Source organism: Quercus suber, unplaced genomic scaffold (genome assembly GCF_002906115.3).
Source record: "Quercus suber isolate HL8 unplaced genomic scaffold, Cork oak 2.0 scaffold_73, whole genome shotgun sequence".
Classification (NCBI taxonomy): Eukaryota; Viridiplantae; Streptophyta; class Magnoliopsida; order Fagales; family Fagaceae; genus Quercus; species Quercus suber.
The window spans coordinates 299,617-326,052 of NW_027069538.1; the positions used below are offsets into that span (position 1 = coordinate 299,617).

The following is a 26,436-nucleotide window of genomic DNA, read 5'->3' on the forward strand; positions in this document are numbered from 1 at the left end:
AAAATGTGGTTTCATGTCATAAAAAAATATAATAAAAATCCTTGTTCTTTTCTTTGCTTGAAGTAAGAAAATTTCAATTCGTGAGTCACTTTTAAAGTAGGTTCCTTCATTTTGTAACACAAGAAGAGTTTTCTTCTTTTCCGGAAGACATGCGTCCAAGTCAACTGGCGTGTCGTTCAGGGTTTATGCCTTTCTAATGGTCCTTGATTATTAGAGGCCTGTCTTGAACTTGTATATAGGAACCATAGAGGTGAAGAACTAGGAATCAATGGGCCTTCTTTCTTCTATTCTTATCGCTGCAAATTTACTCTGTTTCTTGTTTAAAATCTGCTATGGTGTAGACAGCATAACTCCATCCCAACCTTTAAGCGATGGGAACACCATAGTGTCCAGAGAAGGAAAATTTGTACTGGGATTCTTCAGTACTGGAAGTTCCAAGAATCGTTACTTGGGAATTTGGTTCAAGAGCATCCCAGTTCAAACTGTTGTTTGGGTTGCAAACAGAGTTAGCCCAATCAACGATTCATCTGGGATTTTGATGATAAACAGCACTGGAAATCTTAACCTCATTCACAATGATTCGGTTGTTTGGTCAGCAAGCACTTTGAAAGAAGCTCAGAGTCCATTGTTACAACTCTTGGATACAGGGAATCTTGTGGTAACAGATGGCAATTCAGGAGACTATTTGTGGCAAAGCTTTGACTACCCATCTGATACATTTTTAGCAGGAATGAAACATGGTTGGGATTTAAAGAGACGTCTCAACAGGCGCTTAATTGCATGGAAGAACTGGGATGACCCATCTCCTGGAAACTGTATCTTTGAGATGACACTTCATAACTACCCAGAAGCGTATTTGTGGCAAGGCTCAACAATATACTTCCGTACTGGGCCTTGGAATGGCTATGCCTTCAGTGGTTCACCTGGACTAAAGTCAAATCCAGTGTTTGCCTTCGAATTTGTGTTCAATCAAGATGAGGTCTACTTCATGTATACCCTCAAACAGGCACTCCTTTCAAGAGCACTTCCCAACCAAACTAACTCTTTGTTTCAACGCTACACATGGACAGAACAAAGTTGGAAGCTTTATGCATCTCTGCCTATAGACCGCTGTGATACCTATGCCCTTTGTGGGGTTTATGCAAGGTGTCTTGTTACTGACTCCCCGGTCTGTCAATGTTTGAAGGGATTCAAACCCAAGTCAGAAAAAGGATGGGATTCAATGGATTGGACCCAAGGATGTGTACGCAGTAAACCATTGAGCTGCGAGGATAAAAGTACACATGGGTTTCTTACATTTTCTGGATTGAAACTCCCAGATACCACACACTCATGGGTGAACACAAGTATGAATCTCAAGGAATGCAGGGCAGAATGCTTGAATAACTGTTCTTGTATGGCTTATACAAACTCAGATATCAAAGAAGGTACTGGCTGCGCCATCTGGTTTGGTGATTTAGTAGATATTAAACAGTTTCCAGCTGGTGGACAGGATCTATACATTCGAATGCACCCTTCAGAAGTAGGTATGAGTTTTATTTTGTGAAAGAAGATCTTCAATAAGTGTTTTTAATTTTCTTTCAAATTTTTTTTTTTTTTTTTGAAGAATTTAAAATATTTTTTAGTTCTGTTTATACTATTGACTGAATTTGCTTTGTCACTTCTAAATCTAATATCAAGGTATGGAAGATGGTCATAAGAAGAAGATAACAGTGCTAGTTGTGTGTTCCGTTGTGACAGCTTCTGGAATGCTCTTAGCTAGCTATTTGATTTTGAGAATCAGGAAAAACTTAAAAGGTAAAGTTTCTTATAAAGATAGTGATCTGCTAATTAATCTAAATGTATATCATAATGTGCTTCTCTTCACATGTTTTATACTTGAGTTAAGGTCCTTGTGATTTTTTTTTTTTTTTTTTAATTCTCCTTTATCAGAGAAAATGGAGAGAAGTAGAACAACTGGTCATAGCAGCAGGGGTAAAGAAGAAGATATGGAGCTTCCAATGTTCGACCTGTCCACAATTTCTAGAGCCACTGATGATTTCTCGCTTAGCAACAAACTTGGAGAAGGTGGTTTTGGACCAGTATACAAGGTAAATTTGCAATGTGTTGGAAAAGTAAATAGGAAAGAAATACTACTCATTTTATACAGACTTATTAGATTGATTTGCAAATGTGAACTTTCAGGGTGTAATAGATGGACAAGAAATTGCTGTGAAAAGGCTTTCTAGGAGCTCGGGACAAGGACTGAACGAATTCAAAAATGAAGTTATACTGATTGCAAAACTTCAGCATCGAAATCTTGTTAAGCTTCTTGGTTGTTGCATTGAGGGAGAAGAGAAGATGCTGGTGTATGAATACATGCCAAATAAGAGCCTGGACTTTTTCATTTTTGGTATGGATCCCTCTGAACCTATTGTATTTAGTAGGGAATCGCATGTGTAATTCTGTTATCAATTTTTCCATTGAATATGTAAAATTTCAGTTGACTGGTTAAGAATTTGAGAATTTTATATTAACTTGAACAAGAAACTTGCTAGATGAAACAAAAGGTAAAGATGTGGATTGGTCCAAGCGCTTCCAAATTATATGTGGGATTGCTAGGGGGCTTCTCTATCTCCACCAAGATTCTAGATTGAGGATTGTACATAGAGATCTCAAGGCAAGTAACATTTTACTTGATAGTGAGATGAATCCTAAAATATCAGATTTTGGCATGGCTAGAATATTTGGAGGGGATCAAACAGAAGGAAACACAAACAGAGTGGTTGGGACTTAGTAAGTACTATTGATATGCTATATATCTGTATAAATCTATAATTTCATTAATGTAGTAATTTTTCCTAATTCACGGTGCAATGCAGTGGCTATATGGCACCAGAGTATGCATTTGATGGACTCTACTCAATAAAATCTGACGTTTTTAGTTTTGGAATCTTGTTGATGGAGATAGTAAGTGGAAAGAAATCTAGAGGGCTGTATCACCAAGACCAAAAAGGGAACCTTATAGGACATGTAAGTATTTAAGAGTTAGTATTTATTTTCAAAATATGTTAAACACTTAAACCAATTAATGATAAGTAACTTTCAATATTTTTAGGCATGGAAACTATGGAAAGAAGGCAGGCCTTTGGAGCTGATGGATGCTTGCTTGACCGACTCAAACAACCTCTCAGAAGTGTTGCGCTGTATCCATGTTAGTCTCCTATGTGTGCAACAACGTGCTGACGATAGGCCGAGCTTGTCAACTGTTCTTTTAATGTTGGGTAGTGAAAGTGTATTGCCTCAGCCCAAAGAACCTGGTTTCTTCATAGATAAGGGGCCACATGATGCAAATTCTTCATCAAGTAAGAATGAATCATCTTCAACCAACGAATTAACCATTACATTACTAGACCCTCGATAATGATTGTTTACATAGGTGTGTGATCATGCATCACCTAACCAGAGTATTGTTTCTTGCTATCATTTTGTAACCTATAGTCCAATATTGATGTCACTTTTTTTCCCCTCAATGTGTTTAACTTACTGATGTTTAATTATTTGTCCCATGTCATAAAATGCCTTATTTCACAACAAATGGACGAATGCTTTTAATGATTTTCCGGATGGAGCTTGTTTAGACCTGATACAATGTTTGTCCAAAATGAATTGAAGTTTGGTGCAAAGGCCATACAGTTAGCAGTTCATATACAGAACCACATTGTCCCCTGTATTGTATTTCCTGTGTACATGGTTTGGCCCAGATGAGTGCCTTTTGTCACTAACCCAAAATATACCATTCTCTTATTTTCCTTAAATGTATAACAAGTGGTTTTCATAAAAGTCTAAGGAGTACCCTGGACTGAAATTCGGAGTGGTCGATCAAATTGGTCTCACACAAGTTAAAGAGAAGTACATCCCACAATCTTGTTTGCTAGAAAATGCCTAAAATTGTTACCCTTTTTGCAATTTTAAAAAAAAGGAAAATAAAATTAAACTTTTTTAAGTAAATCCCAAAACGCACTCAACTTACCTATCAGCAGTGGTCGTGGAAAATTTACACGAATCTTGGTAACATATAATAAATATGTTGGTTGTTGCATTTATATGACCACTTGTAGCAGCTGGAAGCTTCTAGCAATGATAATCAGTACTCAGATTTCAATGTTGTTAAAAGTCTTTCTACAATGTGAATTAACTCAAGATGTAGTTCCAATTAGTGGGATTAGTTGGAACACTTTATAAAAAGTTGAAGCAGCCTAGCATTTGTTTCAGAAAATTTACACTTTGCATGAGGACTTGTTTGGGGCTGCCATAATTTCAAGGGTGCAGAAAAGTCAGGGAGTTGTTGGGAGTTAGGAATCTCTTTATGAAAAGTTGAAGCAGACTTTGTTAATTGGTTCGTTGTATTGGCTCTCTTCCAAGGAATTAAAGGCTTTATTAATTGACCGACTAAATGTTGGAAGCATTTAAAGAAGCCCAACCAGCCTTGTGTGGCCATAGATGCAAACAGTAGATTCAACTTGTATCTGAAAATTTTCTTTTATGGGATTAGTTGGATAATGAACATTTTTTTTTTAAGGTCATGTTAGTGAGTACTTAAAAAAAAAAAATGTTTAACAAACTATTTTACAAAAGTTTTAACATAATTTTTATGAAAAATAGAAAAAATTGTCAAAATATTAATTTTTTTTCTTTTTTTATTAAATTTTTTTTTAAATAATTCACTAATAAATACTTTAAAGACATTCATTAATATTTTTCTTATATATATATATATATATATAGCAAAAAAGATGTAGGCAACTCTCTTTTTTTATTATTATTTTTTTAAGATATAATTCTATATAAAATCCAAGAGACATGTAAGATTGAGGTTGGAGTGTAGACAATCAAAATCATGGCTTAATGGTCAAGGTGGTCTATTTTCCACAAGGTTGTGGACCAGAAAGAATAAAATTTTCACGACAAGTTTTTTCTATTTTAATATTATAGGTTTCTACGTGTTCAATGTATAAATTAAAACTAACATTAACAATTTTTGGAGGTACATAATTTAATCTTGAGTGGTAGATCCACTTAAGTAGTTGGATATCTTTATCAAAAAGCAGAAGCAGAACTTTCTCAAAAAAAAACAAAAGAGGCAGAAAATGGGCTCTCGGGATTTGGACAGGCAAGATCTAAATTCTAAATAGTAGCTTGATTTAGCTGCAAAAATCATGGAGTGCCTCCAATAGGCTACATCTCAACCTATTTAGCCTTTTGTACTGAGGTATTTACTTCTCAACCACTAAATCTCTAACGGGCTCTAGTAATGGAATTTGGCAAGTACTGAAATCCTGCATTAAATTTGGGGCTGTTGTGGTTGTGTGAAACCACCCAGGCAAATTGAATGCAGGAAATGCCTTATAAATTGCAGCCAAATCTGCATTGATAGCAGAGGCTAGAGTTGAAGAAGACATATTCTTGCTTTTTAGGAAAAGTACGCAGATAGTCCAAGAGTACTCTCGTAGAATGGGTGGGCTCCGCACAGGAAATTCATTATGGAACTCACTTTTTTTTTGTGAGAGTCCGCAACAGTGCTCCAATACTATCTAAGTATTGTTCCTTGCGAGGGTCACTCCTAGGCCTTAGTTAAGTAAATCATTTCCTAATCATATAACAATACATCGATGCTAAATAATTTATGGACTAACCGATGTTTTAGAATATTTGTTAACGGACTATTTTAAAAATTTTAATACAATTTTTATGGAAAAAAAAAACTGTTAAAACAATCAATTTTTTTTTCCTTCCCATAAAAAAGTTTTTAAAAATAATTCTTAAACTAATGTCCTTAGAGCATCTGTTAAGTTTTCTCATTATTTATGAGAAATTTAATCAATTTGTAAAAAAAAATTTATAATTCAATGGTTGCATTGGAAGATAGAGGATTGAAACTTTATATGTCTCTATTAGGAATACCAAAAAAATACTAATTGAGCTACAAAACTCTTTGGCAATTTGTTAAAATTTGACATCAATATGATCGGAATGTTTAGCCATCTCTAAATAACATAATCAATTAGTACCCCAAATTTCTTCTCAAAAAAAAAAAAAAAAAAAAAAAAAAAAAAAAAAAAAAAAAAAAAGGTTCCTTTAGGGTGGTTGTTCATTTTGAATCTCTCATGGGAAGTTTTCATTTTTTTTAAGGGGTAGGTATATTACAATCTCAATTGGTGAGATGTTTGGGTATACTGTTGTATATCTCATTTGCTTGAATTTACCATGTAATGCAATTATATGGCACTATCATGTCCATTCTTTCTTAGGAATATTATACACTGAATTATTATATGTATAAAAGAAGTAAGAAAGTGAGATTTGAATCATGGTTCTCTTTATAAAAGAGAACAAACAATGTTACTAAACTATAAGACTCTTAACATACCCTCTAAATCTTCAGACAACTTAGCATTTGTGAATTATAAAGATGTACCAAAATCAACTTAGAAAGTGTTATCATTGATGCTATTTGCAGCAAAGCATGAATTAGAAATGCGACTAAATCGATGTGTTGGTGCTCTCGGTGTTAGTGCTGAGGTTGATAATTAAGTGAATGCTTTTTTTTTTTTTTTTTAAATTCGCCAATAAGGATCAAACTTGGTGCATAATTAGGCAATGAGGTTATTAGAACTTGTGAATATGTAGCTTACACTATTGTCTCTTAGCTTGAGCTTTTAGAGTAATTGGTAAATTCGCCTGACATGGGATGTTTCTGATCCCCATGTCTCCAATGCAAATAGAACACAATGAAATACAATACAAGGAATATTTGCATATTACAATGAAAAAATTTGGCATGGAATTAGCGAACACTAGAAATCCAAAAATATCTCAATCCTGATGTTACTTGCAGACATCTGAAATAAGGTTGGATATTCTTCTAAAGGCAATAGGATGTCATCATTTTTTTAGTTGTTATTTATGTGCATCTTAAGTTTTTATACACTGTCTATTTCTCAGAACTAATGATGGGTCACCTTTCATCATAGTAAGAAAGATGAATTGTGAAAAGCAACCTAAGCATTCAAAGGATATTTTTTCATGCATTACACTTGAGGTTCCTTAAAGTTTTTGTTTTTGAAGTTTGAGGTTTGTTAAATAATCATATTCCTTGGTATAAATTAAACTATTAATTGAACACAAATGCTTAAAGAGTTTACAAAATTGATGCACTTCATTTCTATTTCTCTCTAACTCATCCTTTGGTACTCTTTTCATAGGGATCAGCATTGTAAGCTTTCCTAAAATTTTCATTGTTACATGTCATTATTTAGTTAGTATCATTCTGTAATGTTTTGTGGAAAATAAGTACTAGCATATTCACAGCCTTATGGCTAGACCTTACTTTTTCATGCTTAACAAACTTTCAATTTTACATTTCACTTGCCTTTTCTGCAAACATTTAGGGACAACCAAGATTAAGCATGTAGATGATAATGTTGGCTCCTTGAAAGTGAAGCTCATTGCAGAGGACTTGAAAGAGATTACAGATGTTGTGGCCATCAATGAGGTGGCTGGTGCTAGAATCCATGCAGGGATAGAATTGTACTCTTGGAGGTTTGTAAACACGCCTTCAAAGAGTGACAATGCATCAAAACAAGACTTATGATTTATTCGGTTAAGCTTGACTGGCTTAATGTTATAATTATAAAACTACTTTGAGGAAGGAGATTAATGGTGTTATGGTGGAGGTGCCAATTCATGAAGGTTTTATGGCTTAACACTACATATGCTTGAGAGCCTAAACCTTTGACAGAGTAGAAAGTGTGGATCAGCAAATGAGATTAAGAGTATAAAAAGTTCAAAGAAAGATCATAAATTTTTTATGATGTTTTGAATTTTGATAATGTTCAATGTTTTGATGGCATTGAAAAGTACATTGTTTCATGACATAGAATATATATGTCTTCTTTAATTAGGATTTGATTCTAGAAGTGGGTTTGATCTAAATTGGAATTTATATTATAGAGACAAGCTGATAAGAGCATCTCCAGTAGAGTCGGCATCTCCAAATTTTGGAGAGAAAAGCCACTATTCACCCCAAAAAATCCCTCCAACAGACTCGGCATCTCCAAATTTTTCTATAGATTTGCTACAATAGCTCTCCAGGTATGGAGAGCACTGTAGCAATCATTATAGCATATCTAAAGAATATTTTATTTTAAAAATATACCCGGTTGAATAAAAAAAAAAAAATCTTTCTCTTTCCTTCTCTTTTCTTTGTTCATCTGTCTCTCTCTTAAACGGTAACATAATTAAAACACAAACACAATCTAAAATCAGAATAGAAACAATAGATCAAGAATAGGTAAAAATACAAATTTAATTAGAACAACAAATCTAAAATCAAAACAAAAACAACAGATCAAGAGCATGAAAGCCTATCAAGCTCCATTGTAACAACAAAGTGAATCAGAATAAGAAAAGAAAAGAAAAAAAAAAAAAAAGATAGACAAAGGCCATGCTGGCTGTGTGTGTGAAGTGAACTGAAGAGGAAAGACAATAGAAGTCAAAAGATCATGCTAGAGAGTATTCTAGAATCAAGTAGGAAAAAAAAAAGAGCTAGAGAATGAAAGAGAGAGTCCAAAGTGTTCTTGAATGTGAGGGAGAAAAAGAAAATAAAAGAAGGGGTGGGGGATAGAGATAGGCTGGACACGTGTGTGGAGGATAAAAACAAGAAAAAAGAAAAAGAAAAAAAGAAATGAAAACTAATGGATGAGAATGAATTGAAAGAAATGAAAAATGTTGTGAAAGTATTGCGAAAAATGTTGTGAATATAACACTTTTTTTATTGAAAAATATAATTGTTGGGAATAAATATAGGAAAAATAAATGATGATAAAAAAATAATAAAAAATGAATGAAGAAATAATATTTAGATGAGATAGAGAATGTGATAAAGAATTTGTTGGAAAATGTATTTGAAAAAGTAAGTAGACAAAAGGTAAAACGTACTGTTTACTCTCCAAATAAGCAAAAATTTAGAGACTGCTAAAAATCCTCTAATAGGTTCTATTTTTAACTTTATGTGACTATTAGGTATAATGGCAAGCAACGTGCTGCCCCAACTAGTATTAGTTTAATGGGCCAAAGAAAAATTCTTGTATCCAAAGGGTGGACTCAAGCCATGGGAAACTTTTAGTAAAATGATGAGGAAAGGCATGGTCTACAAGAGTTAGGTACACCGTACGCCCAGAGTTAAATGCGGGAGGAAAAACTTCAGCCAAGCAAACTTTTGTTGAAATGTTCAATACTCTCTGAGTCTGATTCACATGAATATAAGGTCTATGGTTAGCTAAAGACTTTTCTGGATAAACTGGTTAACTAAAGACTTGGTTGACTGTGGGACTTGCTTACAAAACTTCGAATTGATACCCCGAGAATTCCCCAGTTGCACACAACTTAGGTCCTCACACAGTCAAGAGATATAACAATCACATTAGATAATAAAACCCCTTTCATCAATTCAACTATGGATTTGAATTCCATTATGTTTCAGGGTACCATCTTACTTCTTCTATTCTCTTGGTGCACCAATGCAGCTAATAGCATTACTCAATCCCAGACAATCAGTGAGGGCAGAACTTTGGTGTCAGCAGATGGAAGCTTTGAACTGGGTTTCTTTAGTCCAGGTAGTTCCACCAATCGTTACTTGGGAATATGGTACAAGAATATCCCAGTTAAAACTGTTGTTTGGGTAGCAAACCGACGCAACCCAATCGAAGACTTGACTGGTGTGTTGATGATAAACAACACTGGCAATCTTGTTCTTCTCAGCCGGAATACTACTAGTATTGTTTGGTACGCAAATTCAACAAAACAAGCTTCGAATCCAATAGTACAGCTTTTGGATTCCGGGAATTTAGTAATAAGAGATGGGAATGATGGAAATTCAGGAAACTATTTGTGGCAAAGCTTTGATTTCCCTACTGATACATTGTTACCAGGAATGAAGCTTGGATGGGACTTAAAATCCGGTCTTGTCTGGACTTTATCGGCATGGAAGAATTGGGATGATCCATCTCCTGGAGACTTTACCTGGAGAATGGAACTTCATGAAAATCCTGAAGCAGTTATGTGGAAAGGCTCGGAGGAGTACTATCGGAGTGGCCCGTGGAATGGCCTTAGATTCAGTGGTGCCCCGGAATTAAGGCCCAACCCCGTTTTCAAGTTCAATTTCGTCTCCAATGAGAACGAGGCATACTATGAGTACCACACCTTAGATAAATCAGTAATCTCAAGAATGGTTATGAACCAAACCAACTATTCTCGTCAACGATTCATATGGATTGAAGCAGATTCAACTTGGAGCCTGTATGCATCTGTGCCAAGAGACAATTGTGACAGTTACAACCTTTGTGGTCCCTATGGAAATTGTATCATTGGTGATTCACCAATCTGTCAGTGTTTAAAAGGATTCCAGCCTGAATCACAACAAACATGGAACCCAATGAACTGGTCTCAAGGATGCGTACGCAGGACACAATTGAGTTGCCAAGGTAAAGATAAAGATGGGTTTCTAAAACTTGGTGGGCTCAAGTTGCCAGATGCTACAAACTTGTGGGTGAGCAAAAATATGAGCATTGAAGAATGCAAGATCAAATGCTTGAACAATTGTTCATGTATGGCTTATACAAATTCAGATATTAGAGGAAGAGGTAGTGGCTGTGCCATTTGGTATGGAAATCTAATTGATATTAGACAACTTTCAGCTGGTGGGCAGGATCTGTATGTTCGAATGCCTGCTTCAGAGTTAGGTATGTACAAGCTTAGTATTGTTGTCTGATTTCTTGTTTCTCTTTGGATTATTTGTTGCCATAGGTTCTCCTTTTTCTTTTTTCTTTTTTTTGGCTGAGTTTTGATTGTATTTGCTTTGGTTGTTCATACTGACCTAGGAGAGGCCAAAGATGGGCAAAAGACAAGGGTCATAGTGATAGTTATAGTTGTAGTTGCCGCTGCCATAATTTCTGGGATGCTCTTAATTGCCTATCTCATTCGCAAAAGCGGGAAAAAGTTCAGAGGTAATGTTAATTTCTATGACCTTCAGAAAAGATATTGCCATATTGTTTAATTGAGCTTCTTATTACAAATGTATGGAAGAGTTACTAATTTTCCGAACAGCAAAATTCTGAAATGTGCGTAGCCATTTGGTCATAATCAAAATGCATTGCAGAGTGAAGAATTTATTATAGATATAACCAAGATTAATATTTAAGCAATATTTTCTTTAAACTTGACCGTGTAGTTTCTATATCACTTGCCAACCCCGACTCGAGTTAGAAACATAAATATAATTTCATCAAAATTACGAATTCCTTGTTTTTAATTAAACACCTGCCTATAACCCACACAATATGCAGTTAGGATTTTTAATGTTTTCACTAACATTATTTTACATTCTTGACATTATATCTATATTTAGTCGCAAAACGGAGAGTTGGTTCAGGTTCAAGTCTAAAATGGTTATTTTAAATGGGTTAAAAACAAGTCGAGTTGGGTTGGACTGGGTTCGCATGTATTTTTTCATATGAATTTTTTTTTTTTTTTTTTAAACTTGTATTTTCCACTTGGCAAGCAATGTATTTTCCACTTGAATTCACCACCTATATCAAAAAAGAGCTTAGCTCAACAAATTGATACTTTGTTTAATAATTTTTATAAAATTATACAAATTCCAACATTATTGACCAAAATAAAATAACACAAACACAAATGAGTCTAGTCTATTACACAGTGTCAACATTCCAAAATAGAGAATAAAATTACAAATGCCCTATTGAATAACTAATTTAACAAAGAATAAAAAGATATAAAAATTTACAATCTTGAAAACTAATTTTATAATTAGATATCTTGAAAATAAATCTAATAGTTATGTTTAATTTTAGATGTAATGTGGTTGATATTCTGTTTCAATTTGGGAATATACATCAAAATTTGATTGTTTACTTATTTATTCATGATCTTTTTTATGAATATAATGTTATTGTTAAGCAACACACACGCTAGGAAACATCATTTTTTTTTTAAAAAAATTTTGAAATGTCGTTTATTTTGGCTATGAACTTGTAACAAAATAGGCCTAAGCATCCATAGTTTATGCTAGTTTTATTGATATACTTCATGTTCACTTTTTTTACACTTATGAATGCTTCTCATACATGCCTATAATTTCAATTTTTTTTTTAACTCTACCATAATCAAATTATCTTGACATGTACTTTATCATTTTATATCTAAAAATATTTACTTGTCGTGTTATTCAAGTGGGAAGAATACCTCAATTATTAATCTTTCAATTCGCTTGCATGTAACTAGATAAAGGTTTCGATTGTTTTCTCAAGGCCATTGTATTTGAATAAAGTTATACACACACGCACACACATAGATATATATATATATATATATATAGAGAGAGAGAGAGAGAGAGAGAGAGAGAGAGAGAGAGAATTATCCAAAAAATGTTAAACAAATTGATTTTTAAAAATAATAATAATCACGTGGCACTAACATTATATTTGTCAATTGTGTTTGAGTTGTGCATTGTAAAGCCCAAAATAAACAAGTAGATCAACCATGTCTTAATTTTATTATTATTTTTATCCCAAATTTAAAAAAAAAAAAAAAAATTAGTCGGGTCACAAGTCTACCCCTTTTTACTCCGAGTCAAAAAATTCTAGTTCAAATCTAGTATTTTCCTTTAGGTTCGGTCGGGTTGTCAGGTCCAACCCATTTTGCCACATCTATCTATATTCAGTTGAGGGAGAATTTGAACCACGTACATGGGAGAGTTGGACAATACCATTTTGAAATGTATAGGTTTGGGTTGTGACTTGTGAGTCAAAAAGATTACATTATCATATCAAGAGCATGGATTGGAACGGACTTGGTATGGGTCGAAACCATTGTCATATTTGCAATATATTTACAAATAATATACGATTTTATTAGTATTGTTAATAGAATTAGCCCCTCCATAGCTTTGCCACTGACCATTGCCACAATAAGTTGAGCAATGTCATTGAACTAGTAAAATCATGCTTTTCATATTATTGGTAAATTTCCAGGTTATGGTTATGGCTTATGGGCTTTATGGCTTGGTTAATTGGCTCCCAATCAAGTTATGATTTGGCTTGATTAATATGCATTTAGTCCAAATGATTTATAGCTATCCTATTTATTTATTGAATGATATAAATCATATTTTACTTTAATCAGAGAAAATGGAGAACAACATGGTCATAGATCGGAGCATTAAAAGCCAAAGAAAAGATTTGGAGCTCCCATTCTTTGATCTGGCTACAATCGAAAAGGCCACAGACAGTTTTTCAAGTAACAATAAGCTTGGGGAAGGTGGTTTTGGACCTGTATACAAGGTAACTTACAGTGTTCTAGTTTAAGGACCTCGAGCAAAAATAGCTCTTATCATATTCAGTATGTGGTAACCTTCCTACAATGTGAATTTTTAGGGTACACTAATAGATGGACACGAGATTGCTGTAAAGAGACTTTCACAAAGTTCTAGACAAGGATTGAATGAGTTCATAAATGAAGTAATATTGATTGCCAAACTTCAGCATCGAAATCTTGTTAGGCTTCTTGGTTGTTGCATTCAAGGAGAGGAGAAAATGCTAATCTATGAATATATGGCCAACAAAAGCTTGGACTCCTTCATTTTTGGTTTGAATCCCTCAAAACATAATTATTATTTCAGTTAGATAAGTAATTTTGTTATGAATTTTCCAAAGAATATACAACCTGGTACTTTTAATTTGTTTTATAGTTCAGGGTGACTCTTGATAACATAAATGTGAAACTTGTCAGATCAAGCAAAAGGCAAAATTCTACCTTGGTCTAAGCGGTTCCACATTATTAATGGCATTGCTCGAGGGCTTCTCTATCTTCATGAAGATTCTAGACTAAGGATTATACACAGAGATCTTAAAGCAAGTAATGTATTACTTGATAGTGAGATGAACCCAAAAATATCAGATTTTGGCTTGGCTAGAACATTTGAAAGAAATCAAATTGAAGGAAATACAAATAGAGTGGTTGGAACTTAGTAAGTATCAATTTAAAATACTTTATATAGAGTTTATATTTATTACTAATTGACATGTTTTATTCTTGATGATGTTTTGCAGCGGTTACATGGCACCTGAGTATGCTATTGATGGACTTTTCTCAGTAAAATCCGATGTCTTTAGCTTCGGAATTTTATTGCTAGAGATAGTAAGTGGAAAGAAGAATCGAGGGTTTTACCATCCAAACCATAGTCTTAATCTCATTGGACATGTGAGAATCCAAAAACTTTACATGTAAATTTTACATATTATGCTTTCTAAAATAATAAATAAATAAATATATATATATATATATATATATATTACATATAATGAACTGATTATTGATAGAAGGTTAAAATAAATATATATATATATATATATATATATTACATATAATGAACTGATTATTGATAGAAGGTTGCAATTTTTTAGGCATGGAAATTATGGAGAGAAGGCAAGCCTTTGGAACTAACTGATATGTGCTTAGACAACTCTTGCACTCTATCAGAGATGTTGCGTTGCATCCATGTTAGTCTCTTATGTGTGCAACAACTTCCGGAGGATAGGCCCAACATGTCATCTGTGGTTATGATGTTAGGCAGTGAGAGTTTACTACCTGAACCTAAAGAACTTAGTTTTCTTATAGGAAAAAATTCACTTGATGTGGATTCCTCATCGAGCAAACATCAATTGTCTTCAACAAATGAAATATCTATTACACAACTAGAGGCACGATAGAGGATTATTCTATTATATGGACCATATTGCATATCCTATAATTAATATCGTTCGTTATAAATTTAGTAACTTATTATACTAGAATTCCAATACTCGAGTTTGTTGTTTGACACTTGGAATTTGAGATTCATTTTCGTAAAATTAAGCATTTTGAATTCTTCTTAAATAATGTTGGGTTCAAGGCTGACCCTATTAGAATATATCAATTACCCAAATTGTTTATGCAAAGATTGAATTAAGGTACAACCACATCACCAATCTTGAGTTTAATGTAGCAAAAACTAAATTTGACACATGCAATATGGTCATGATGGGGAAAATGGGTGATTTAAAGGCATCCACCAAATTTAAAGAATCCATTAACAAAGATTTAGGTTACAAGTACAAGGAATATACCCGATCCCAAAGTATCTACCTATAATATAACCTACTGAGCTATCTAAGCATAGCTCAAACCCAGTTGGACTACTCTTTTTAGTGAACTTCTTCACTGTGCACAGATATTCAATTCTTAATTGACTTCATAATCAACCTTCTTGATTGAAGAAGTTGTAGGTGCAAATTTCTTCACAAAAAACACACTCTTAACGGTAAACCATAAGTAGTTTGATATAAAAACCTACGGCGCACAAGGTTGCAGAAACTTCTCCAAGTATTCGTGTGTTCTCTTTATGATAACAGCTCTAAAAATATTCTTATATACCCTTGGGAAGCGTAGTTCATGAATCCTAAGTGGACTAGGTCATTATGGTTTGAAACTGAAAATTTTGTTTTAGTTTTCCCACTGCTCAATCGGTCGAGCGGAGTTGAGCTAGGAGTCAAGTTTGATTAAAGCTTGATCAATCGTGAGGAGTCTAGCTAGGAGTTGAGACAACAAAACTCCTATGATCTTGAGCAATTTTCTTACGTCTTCAAAATCTTTCTTTAACACTAATATAAACACTAAAAACTAAAGACTTAATTAAATCAAAATTACCATTGAGTTTTATGAGTTTTGATGATTTTTGTTTGAGAAAGAAAGGAAGGAGGAGAAAAGGGAGTTGTGTGATCTGAATGTTTTTTTTTTCCTTCATGAGATTGAGAGTTGAGGATGTATGGAGAAGGAATGAGAGAGTGAGATAGGAGAGGGAGAATAAAGAGGAGAAAAAGAGAAATGATTTGTAACCATTGAGGAAATGAAGAGGTGGGGGAAGAGATTGCAAACAACTAAATGGTCATCAACCCCTTGGGACTTTAGGAGAGTCATATACATGGCCTCCATCCTCTCACTTTCTTCTTATTATCCACCTTCATCCTCTCTATTTTCTTCTTCTGCTCATATTCAGCCTTGTCATGCTCATCTCATTTAGTGTCCTCATAGTATCTTCCAAATCTTCATCTCGAACAACATTTTTCTTTCCTTTTCACTTTTCTGACTTGGATAACCTATTCATGATGCTCTTCAACATCCCTTCCATATGGGCATCATGATTACCTCTACTTTCTTCTTCGGCCATTTCTTGGATGATGTCTTGACTAGTAGTAGGAACTTAAACAATGGAAACTTTTCTCAAACTACTTGACCTGGGTGAACAAACCCACCTAAGATTGAGGATGTGTTCACGAGATGTTTGTGGTGCCATATTGTCTGAGATGAGGACACACTTAATTAATCACATTTGTCCATAATTCATTTTGACCATAAAGGGGGCTCTCGAGCCATCTCATTAGGCTAAAACACTTCTCTCTAAGACTTTCGAAAAAAGGGCAAGATGCTTAAAAAGTTAAGCCCTTAAGAGAAGTGAATATTCTAAGCTAACCTATGGCGTATGATTTACTTGTTACTAAGGCCCAAGTTTTGAAAGATTGAAAGGTTTTGAAACAACTTATGGACCTAGGTCTAAAATAAATCATGGCATCACTTGTTATTTTGATTGCCCCATTTGGAGATTCCCTTTAGAAGATTCCTTTTTTAATTTTTTTTCTTGAAAAAAAAATTTTGACACAAATTTTTTGATTTTTTTTTGGAAGGGAAATACTTTTATTATTATATTTTTAGTTATTATTATTCACAAGATGCCAAAAAAAAAAAAAAAAAAAAAATTTTTTGGAAGGGAAATACTTTTATTATTATATTTTTAGTTATTATTATTCACAAGATGCCAAAAAAAAAAAAAAAAAAAAAGAGCAAGAAAAACATGACCCGAAGTGATGCAAAGGGACGATCCACAAGGCAATGTAATAGGCTTCAACCCATTCTTCAGAATGTGAAGACTCTTCCAAAATTCAAGTCCCATATGTTATTTTAATGTGGAGCTCTTGATCCTTAGAGCATGAGGTCACCTAGCTCAGTCAAAGGATTCTGTTGAATGTGTTATATATAACTTTTCATAGGCCTTAGGTCACCTCAAAAAGAAGAAATGACTCAAATCCTTAGAGGAAAACCATTAAATTTGCACATCTTGATACTGTCAAAGAGATGAGACCACTTAGAAATACGTGTGCACATTCAAGCTCAAAAGTAGGAGAAGGTACTGCATGTTTCGAAAACATGCATCCTCTCCCTCACAAGGGGGTAGACGTTGTGTTACTCTTTTTTTTTTTTTTTTGATATTTTAATATTTTTTAATTCTGCCGTTTGCCACGTGTGCATTTTCTGTCTCTGATGTAACAACAAGGACTAAAACGGGAAGCGTTTTTCAGGATAAAGACTAAAAGCGGTAAAAATAAAATCTAGGGACTAAAGTTGGAATCGGTTGAAAATGTAGAGACGAAAATGTGATTTCCGCCTTACACAAAATATCATAATTTTCCATAATAACTCAACCAAAGACTTTTTTTTTTTTTTTGAGATAATATAGACAGAAGACATAAAAAATGGGGAAGAAGGGAGTGAGAAGACAAGACTTACAATACTAGCACTTACAAAAGGGCTTAACCTTTGTAAGTACTAGCGAGACTTATAAAACGAAGACTCACTTACTAATTAACCGATTTGGTATTTTAGACCATTTACTTTTTCTTTTTTTTTCTTTTTCTTTTTTTTGTGATAATATAGACATAAGACACAGGGAATGAGGAAGGAGGGAGTGTGAAGACAAGACTTACAATATTAGCACTTACAAAAAGGCCTAATCTTTGTAAGTACTAGTAAGGCTTATAAACCAAAGATTCACTTACTAACTGACCGATGTGGTACTTTAGACAACTTATCTTTTTCTTTTTCTTTTTTTGAGATAATGACAAAAAGATATATTGTATAGCTCAGACAACACTCTTAGGAAGAAACTATTTATTAAAATCAATTATTTCAACAAAAACAATGGAATAAAGGCATCACATTCATCCTTGCACCATGAAAAGTTGTTATTACAAGGAATGGAACAAATTGTGAAAATATATTTTAGATAATATTTTCTTGTTTGTCAAGTTTTATAGAGCTCTTAAATAGGTCCCTAAGTCTATAAAGGTTTTTTTTTTTTTGAAGAGTTTATCATCAATAAAAATTTAGACTTTTGTCTATTGTTTTTTCTGGTGGATTCTAGACCTATTACCTTGTGGATTCAAGGAACATCTCGTAGATTCGAGATTTACTACTAGAAACTAACAGTTTATTTTCTATTCCATCAAAAAGAGCATCATGTGTGTTTTCTTCAAGTTTCTGCGACACCACTCATGCCATTGTTTTTTTGTTAGCAGTGTCAAATTTCTTCAACGATCTTAGTTACAGTTGCAATTTGATTCTTCTTCTATATGTCCATTCGATTTTCATAATTTGTAACCTTGAATTAAACAATACACATGAATGGTTTGGAAAACTGAGAATTGCCAGCTTGAGATTTCACTTTTTATTTTCTAGCTTTTTCTTGATTGCTTGTTCTTTGTAATTGTGCTATGTTTTTGATGTACCAAAAAAGGGTTCCAGTTTGTTTCCATCACTTCTAATCAATTTTTTATCAATTTTCTTTTCCATTATTTTTTTACCAGTCTAAAGTTCTTTGGCTTTACTTTGGGTTTAGATGCTATTTATTATTATTATTATTTTTAAACTAGCATCCCGTACTTGATATGTGACAGATTTCTCAATAATTGTAGACATTTGAATAGTTTCCTTACAATTTAAAATAATTCAAATAAATATTTCGTTAAACAAAGTTTACTATTCATTCCATTTCTTCTAATAAATTTTTTATCAATTTTATTTTCCAATAATTGTTTACCAGTCTAAACTTTTGTGGCTTTTCTTTGGTTTTTTATACTCTAATTTTTTTTTTAAGAAACTCAATTTGAGAGTTTGTAATGACATGCTTCGGGCTTTAAAGTATTTGTCTGTTTGATATGTGAGGGATTTCTCAATAATGGTGGACATTTGAACGGTTTCCTTATAATCTTAAAAAAAATTTTAAAAAAATTTTGTTAATAAATTATCCCGCAGGCGTGAGTTATTGCTTAGCTTAAAAATTTTTTACTAGGTATAAAAGCTTTAGGCTTTTACAACTGAGCAAGATATCTTAAAGAAAAGAATAAAAGAAAAACAGTTCAAATTCTGAATATTTCTTTAACATTCTACTCGATATAATCCAAATTAAAATTTACTATTTGATTGAGATTTTTTAATATGTCAGTTTTTATAATTGCAAACCAACAAATTATGTCATTACAGACTTATATATGCCTATATAGGCAAAAATTAAATCCTAGATTAATTAAGCCATACCCAAAAATAAAAAATAAAAAGGTTCCTCTAGGGTGGTTGTTCATTTTGAATCTCTCATGGGAAGTTTTCGTTTTTTGTTAGACGAGGGCTAGGTATATGTTACAATCTCAATTGGTGAGATGTTTGGGTATGCTGTTGTATAATGTATATCTCATTTGCTTGAATTTACCATGTAATGCAATTATATGGCACTATAATGTCCATTCTTTCTTAGGTATATTATACACTGAATTATTATATGTACAAAAAAAAGAAGTGAGAAAGTGAGGTTTGAATCATGGTTCTCTTTATAAAAGAGACCAAAACAATGTTACTAAACTATAAAACTCTTAACATACTCTCTAAATCTTCTGACAACTTAGCATTTGTGAATTATAAAGATGTGCCAAAATCAACTCAGAAAGTGCTATCATTGATGCTATCTGCAGCAAAGCATGAATCAGAAATGTGACTAAATCGGTCTGTTGGTGCTCTCGGTGTCAGTGCTGAGGTTGATAATTAAGGCAGATGCTAGAAATATAAGTAGAAGTTCCCAGAATGATTTGGCAAAAGCTTCAAAAATTTTGGACTACTAGTCTAGTGGTGCTAGTAAGACCAAGCAGTGAAGAGTAAAGACGGTTGCCCAAGTTCTGAACAAAGAATATATGTAAATAATGGAGATGAGTAGCATGAAAGTTTCCATGTAGGCAAACCCTAAGTTGGGACTGAGGCTGTGGTGTCTGATCAGTTGGAGTAACACACAGCAGTATCAAGGTTTTCCTTTTAAAGCTGTTATGGCTTCTCTTTTGTACTTCACATGTGAGTAGCATTTAAAGTTGAGCTCAAGGTAATTGATCTAGTTATCTTCTTTCAGTTGTAACCTTGCTAGTCATTATGACATCGTCTAGCAATTCTAACTTTTTTTACTGCCATATTGATACAGAATATTGTAGCAATGGTTTCACGGAAATTCCCCACTTTTACCTTGAGATCAATTCTCAAGTGTTTGCTGCTTGCCAACTCTTGATGGGATATTGATAATCAATCTACCTTTTAGATGCCTGTTCCTTGCAAGTTTCCCTTCTCTCATTCGTGTGGAGCCCTTTGCAGTTACTTATTCCGTTTGCTTTTTCGAATGCACTTGTCTGCTCTTCTCAATATTATAGGTGTATGTTAGATCAAATTGAAGATCCAAGGCTCAAATTTACAGACACTAAATTTTGAAATAGGAATGTGTCAACGCTGCAGGAAAGATCTGTATATGATTTTAGTGCTCGATCATGCTGGGTTAAATATCCATATCACTGTATCAGATGATAGAAAGATGGAAAAGCAGTCTAGTTTCCTCAAGCAGTCTCCTTTAGTGATTCAAAAATTCAAAAAAAAAAAAACTTCATTTTAAAGCATAATAATACTTTAGGGAGGAATATTCATCTTCTTTGGTCTGTGAACATGATTTTGGCAGGTTACTTCTGTCAAGCATTCCTATTATCACCAACAGAAAACCCAAAATAATAGACGTGCATCACTTCACGAGAGTATCTTCAAAGAAACCTGTTGCATACTAATAATCCAAGTAACCTTGGATCTGATGAAGACTAGAAAAAGCCCTCCATCTTAATGTATCTCCAACTTGGGTGACAAAGTTCACTATGATTCGTACCATATAGGCTGTAGTTGAGTTGAATTATATGTCATTCAGGATTTTTGATGCTTGCAATTCGTGTAAGCCAATATAGGAGCATTTGCCAATTGCTTTCAGTTATATGATAAAAGGCACTAAATTGGGTTAAAAAGTAAAATGAATGTGGGGCTGTGTGGTGTTCCTGGGCTTTAATCTGGGCATACTGGAGGCCCTTCTTGTCCCTTGGGGCTGACCTTTTTGAGCATTTGTGTGCTCCTATTTGTAATGCAAAGAAGAACTGTATTCATTACCCAAAACACGAAGTTAAATGAAAAAGAAGAATTTAGCAACAAAAGTTAAAAAGAAAGAAGAAAAAAGCAACATCAACATAACGTTGCTTTATTCGGCTACATTCAAATTTGTTTGAAATGTGGGACTGGTAACTTTTTGATCATTTCCTTTCAACACTTTGAATTTAGTTCTAAGATCTGTGATTTTCCTTTCCTATTAGTCAATTGTAATTATGTCGAGACAGTTATGCGGCCTATCCTCACTTTTCTCCTTGAATTTAGCTTCACATTTGTCCAGACGATAAGGGAGAAAAACAAAGAACTTTTGGTGACACCTATTTAAATAACCACATAAGATAAACCCTTGAACAGTATATATCGTACAACATTATTTCACCAAACATGGATGCCATTATTATATATTCTTAATTTCTTATGCTAGCGAATCATAGTGACCATATTAACCTTACACCCCCATTTTCGCAGTAATCGTTGTTACTCCAGCGGGCCCATATCCAGAAGGTCATGTGAGTCGTGACAGAGATATAATAATGGGCATGATTATAGGCATAATGCTAGCTAGGTGTCCGGTCCCAACTATATATGCTCGTATGAAATTAAGTTTGACTACATTAGCAAGCAACTGGTACTCGTCTTTCTCGGTCTCTAGAGTCTAGACAATACCACATGGAGGGTTTGATATTTTAGAGAGCCTTTTTCAGATGGTGTCATGAAGAGCCAGCTCTCATGTGGCCCTGTAATCATACGAAATTGAGACCATGTTATAATACATCCTTTCTTAAGTACTTTATTATTATAGTAAAATTCTTTGATGCAGAAAGCTTATTTTGATGCAGAAAGTATGTATTAACATGATTCAATTTATGCTTTATTCTTGTGAGAATAGGATACAAATTAAAGTTATCATCCTTATCAAATGATTTTATTATGTCTCCAAGTTATGTCATATTTGCATAAGACTACCAAGAAATTTTTTTTTTTTTTTTGAGAAAAAGATTACCAAGAAAGTCAATTATTAAAAGAGCTGAAAGATTAGAATATATACATAGTTTTTCATTTTTACTGTTAAGAGCTCAAAGGTGTGCAAGAAATATATGACATTCACCCTCTATCTTGTGCCAATCAAATATTTTTTGTACTTTTAAGGAGGAAAAGCCATGATCTCAAAATAAAATTAAAGCGATTTTGGGGGGAAAAAAGTTTAAGTAAAAATCCAACATGACTCTTTTTTTTGTTAAGTAAAGAAAAAGAGGGAGAAAGAGAAGATGGAGATGTTTAAATCCCAATCTACTTCAAAGAAATAATATTTTATTTTTCTAATAAATAGATATGATATTCAAGTCTCTATTATAATAGATTTTATAAGTTGAGCTAATTGAAATCACTACTCTATTTATTAAAATAAAGAAAATAAAAAAAAACAAAAACCACTACTCTAACCTTACTTACCATACTTACCAATATAGATGTTCATTATCCATGAAAAATCAATAATAGCTCTATATTAACATATATTAATACCACATTTATTGGCCCTCCTGCGTATGTATGTGTATATATATATATATTAAAAGTCAAATGATTTGGTCTTTCAATAAGGGGAATAATTTCACTTTTAGTCTTATAAATTTGAATAGGTCAATTTTTTTCCTTAACTTTCAAAATTAGGTTAATTAATGTTATAATGATAAAAAGCACAATCCTCAGAATATATATATATATATATATATTAAAAGTCAAATGATTTGGTCTTTCAATAAGGGGGATAATTTCACTTTCAGTCTTATAAATTTGAATAGGTCAATTTTTTTCCTTAACTTTCAAAATTAGGTTAATGTTATAATGATAAAAAACACAATCATCAAAAGCGGACCTATAAGTTGAAATTCTATAAATAAATAAATAAAATGTTAATATTAATTATAATGAAAAAATATATAAACTCTCATGTGGTTTTTTAGGAAAACATAGAACTTCCTTAAAATTTTAATGTAACACTTAGCCTCCTACGATATTCTTCTAAAAAAAACCCTATGATATTGTTTTATGTGTAATCCATTAATTGTATAACACTTAACTCTCTTCCGTTACGATAATGTTTCTTATAAAAATAATATGAATACATATTATCACATAAGTAATTCATTGTTTGTCTTCATATATTTTTATTGGTTTACACATAAACCAATATCACATGAGAGTTAAGTATTATATTTAGGTGATTATGCGAAAAACTACATAGGATTTTGTATAATTACCTTTCTATAGTTAATCAAGTTAAACTTTTAAATGTTTATGAAAAAAAAAAAAGGTTAAAAACTTGTTAAAAACTTATTAATAAAATAAAATTGAATTTAAAACTTGAATGATAAAATTATAATTTGGAAAAAAAAAAATCAATTGCTGTTGATTAGCGAGAAAAAAAATGTGGATTCATGACTGTGAATTATGTTTTAATTTTTTATTTATGAGTTCATTCAATGAGCCTCTTTAGAGCATTTATTAATAGTCTATTAAAAAAAAGTTTAATATCATTTTATGGGAAATTAAAAAAAAAATTATTTTTTCTTTTTTTATAAAAAAAAAAAAAAAATAAGAATATGCAGAACTTACAGCAGCGGAGGCATCTCGGCTGAGCTGTGCCAGCTTAATACCAAGCTTTGCTGATTGGACATGAAATGGCCACCAACTGAGGGATGCCTGTTTGCTGACACAGCTTGCCAGCTTAGAGAGGGCCTCCATAGACTCTGCCTGGTCACCTTGAAGCCCTGTCATATAAAAGTATAGTCCAAATACATAAGCCACAATTGCAACTAGAAAGCACTTGAATATCACTAGAGCAAATTGTGATGACTAATTGAAATGTTTATGAGACAGAATGGACGCCCTGACACTAAAATTTCATACAATTTGGCCTATCAAACAGAAGGAGGGCCTAAGAATGTGTAATAAAACCTTGACAAGAACGAAAATAGGCTTCCATTTCTGTTTAATATTGATCTGGCTAGAAATGTGACATGCTGACATTTGATTCTCTTTCAAATCTCAAGGGTTGGAAGGAAAGCCAAATGTGCCACAGAACAGCATTTGCATATTTTGAAGTTTTGTTTTTAGTAGCAGATAACTAAAAGACATAGCTAAGCACCCGAAAGATCCTTCAATTATAATTAAAATGATATCATTGGAGTACCACTGACACATGGATGCAGATAAGTTATTTTCAATTTAAGATTGATCATCACACTAGTTTAGATATACAATTCTCACTAACAAGAACTCCCTAAATAACAATGCTTTTCCTCCAATCCAAAGCATAGCAGTTGGAGAAGCAAACCTTGTTTGTCAAAGGACTGCTGGGAATCTCAATATTCAGAAAGCAATTTTTAGGAAAAGTTCCTTTCTCAATATCTCTTAGGGCTGCATGTATTAATGGCAAAGAAACACCGACCGCATCCTTCAAATCACTCTCACAGCTCACGTCCTTCTTCCTGGGAAAAAAATAAATAACATCGACATATAATATACTCGATAGAGGCCCCTCAAAGTGCAGGGCGACAAAATTTCAAAAGGGTTTTTTTGGGAGGAGATAAAACACAGAAAAAGGCAGTCACCAGTTGAATGATATGCAAAGAGATGGTACACCACAAATCAGTGCCTCTCTAGCTCCAGCAACAGCCCCAGAGTAGAACCTAAGTCATGGGACACAAAGATTGTTAGTTGAATCACTTTTCAGTGTTAAATCTGAACCAGTCTGAATTTTCAGCGACACCGACATTTTATGAAAGTGCAAAGCAAATTATGTATGAAGCAAGCACAGCATATTACTCACATATTGTGACCACAACTCGAGCCTCTGTTTACTCCACTAATTACCTGCATATGTTATGATAAAAATGGTTAGAGTACATTGGTGCTCATAAATTTACAAGAATTAGTAAAGAGATTGTAAGTGCATACCAAAACAGGCTTTGACCAAGAAAACAATGCCCCAGATAATGCTAAAGATACACAATCAGCAGGAGTACCTGATCATATCAAATCAAGAAAGTTTCATCTTAATACACAAAATTCAAAGTGAAAGACAGTTCTCATTTCTGTGGTGCTGCGTACTATAACAATGATTTTCTTTATATGTAAAAAAAATATGAAAATAATCGAAATTAGCATAAAATTACAACGATAGCTATAAAATGTGATCAGGGATTTACCGGTAACTTGAAAAGCAGTGGCGCCGCTGATTTCAACAGAACACGCGGCAAGCGTCTCTCGAGTCGTGACGGAGTGACCGGACACCGATCGATCCCTGCACCAACCCAAAATAATTTTACTATTTACTATAAATTATTAGAGTCTATTACTACCTCATTCCATTAAAAAAAGGCAACAAAAAATTCAAAAATGGCGAGATTTTCTTTTCCCGCACTTTCTCAGCAACCAAACGGAGAAATTAAAAAAAAAGAGAGAGGAAATGGAATTGAAGGAACCGACGATTGGGAGCGCAGACGTGAATGTCGAAGCGAGCGTCGTGAAGGAGAGCTTGGACGAGGAAAGTGAGACCAGGGGACTCTATGCCTTCGCCATTGGTCACCAACACTACCGGCTTGTATAACTACAATCCTTCTCCTCCTCCTCCACGTCAGCATCAGCAGCGCCCGGACCCGAACAGTGAGCTCCGGCTGGTGTAGGTGGTTGTTCGTGGATCTTTTTGCCTTCTTCTACGGCGTTGTTTCTGCTTATCAGTACTTGCTGGAGATTCGAGATCAGAGATTGAGGCATGAAATTGTTCCTTACAGAGGTCGCCATTGAAAAACAGAAAGGGATTTGATTGTGAGAGAAATTGATTGCCAATTATATATATATAGTGGGAGTGAACCGTTCAGTCTGTCTGTTTCGAGTCTTGAACCGTTAGTTTGCGCGAGCGCTTCCGGAATGTTTCTTTAGAATATAAATAAATAAATTAAAAAAAAAAAAAGGGGGGGAAGACATTGATATATGTGA

General features: G+C 33.4%; 3 protein-coding genes across 3 annotated transcripts; 2 read left to right on the plus strand and 1 right to left on the minus strand.

Moving 5' to 3' along the window:
* Window positions 1-99: 99 nt before the first annotated feature.
* LOC112016032 (receptor-like serine/threonine-protein kinase SD1-8) lies at window positions 100-14,087 on the plus strand. The gene is made up of 15 exons (XM_065773349.1): window positions 100-1,526; window positions 1,681-1,797; window positions 1,933-2,090; window positions 2,185-2,392; window positions 2,538-2,775; window positions 2,862-3,012; window positions 3,098-3,395; window positions 7,431-7,581; window positions 9,064-9,127; window positions 9,431-10,781; window positions 10,920-11,045; window positions 13,092-13,124; window positions 13,243-13,400; window positions 13,494-13,704; window positions 13,849-14,087. The coding sequence occupies exons 1-15, from the start codon at window positions 269-271 to the stop codon at window positions 14,085-14,087; spliced, it is 4,761 nt and encodes a 1,586-aa protein (XP_065629421.1). The 5' UTR covers window positions 100-268.
* Window positions 14,088-14,174: 87 nt separating this feature from the next.
* On the plus strand, window positions 14,175-14,840 carry LOC136067443 (G-type lectin S-receptor-like serine/threonine-protein kinase SD1-1). Its single transcript, XM_065773319.1, has 2 exons — window positions 14,175-14,319; window positions 14,523-14,840. Exons 1-2 carry the CDS (start codon window positions 14,176-14,178, stop codon window positions 14,826-14,828), a joined length of 450 nt encoding a protein of 149 aa, XP_065629391.1. The 5' UTR covers window position 14,175; the 3' UTR covers window positions 14,829-14,840.
* A 7,305-nt stretch (window positions 14,841-22,145) lies between these two features.
* LOC112016028 (uncharacterized) lies at window positions 22,146-26,344 on the minus strand. The gene is given in 10 exon segments (XM_065773350.1): window positions 22,146-22,172; window positions 24,052-24,098; window positions 24,101-24,206; window positions 24,773-24,926; window positions 25,050-25,127; window positions 25,268-25,311; window positions 25,396-25,463; window positions 25,647-25,741; window positions 25,923-26,044; window positions 26,047-26,344. Coding segments are annotated over 10 exon segments (936 nt in total). The 5' UTR covers window positions 26,242-26,344.
* Between the last annotated feature and the right edge of the window lie 92 nt (window positions 26,345-26,436).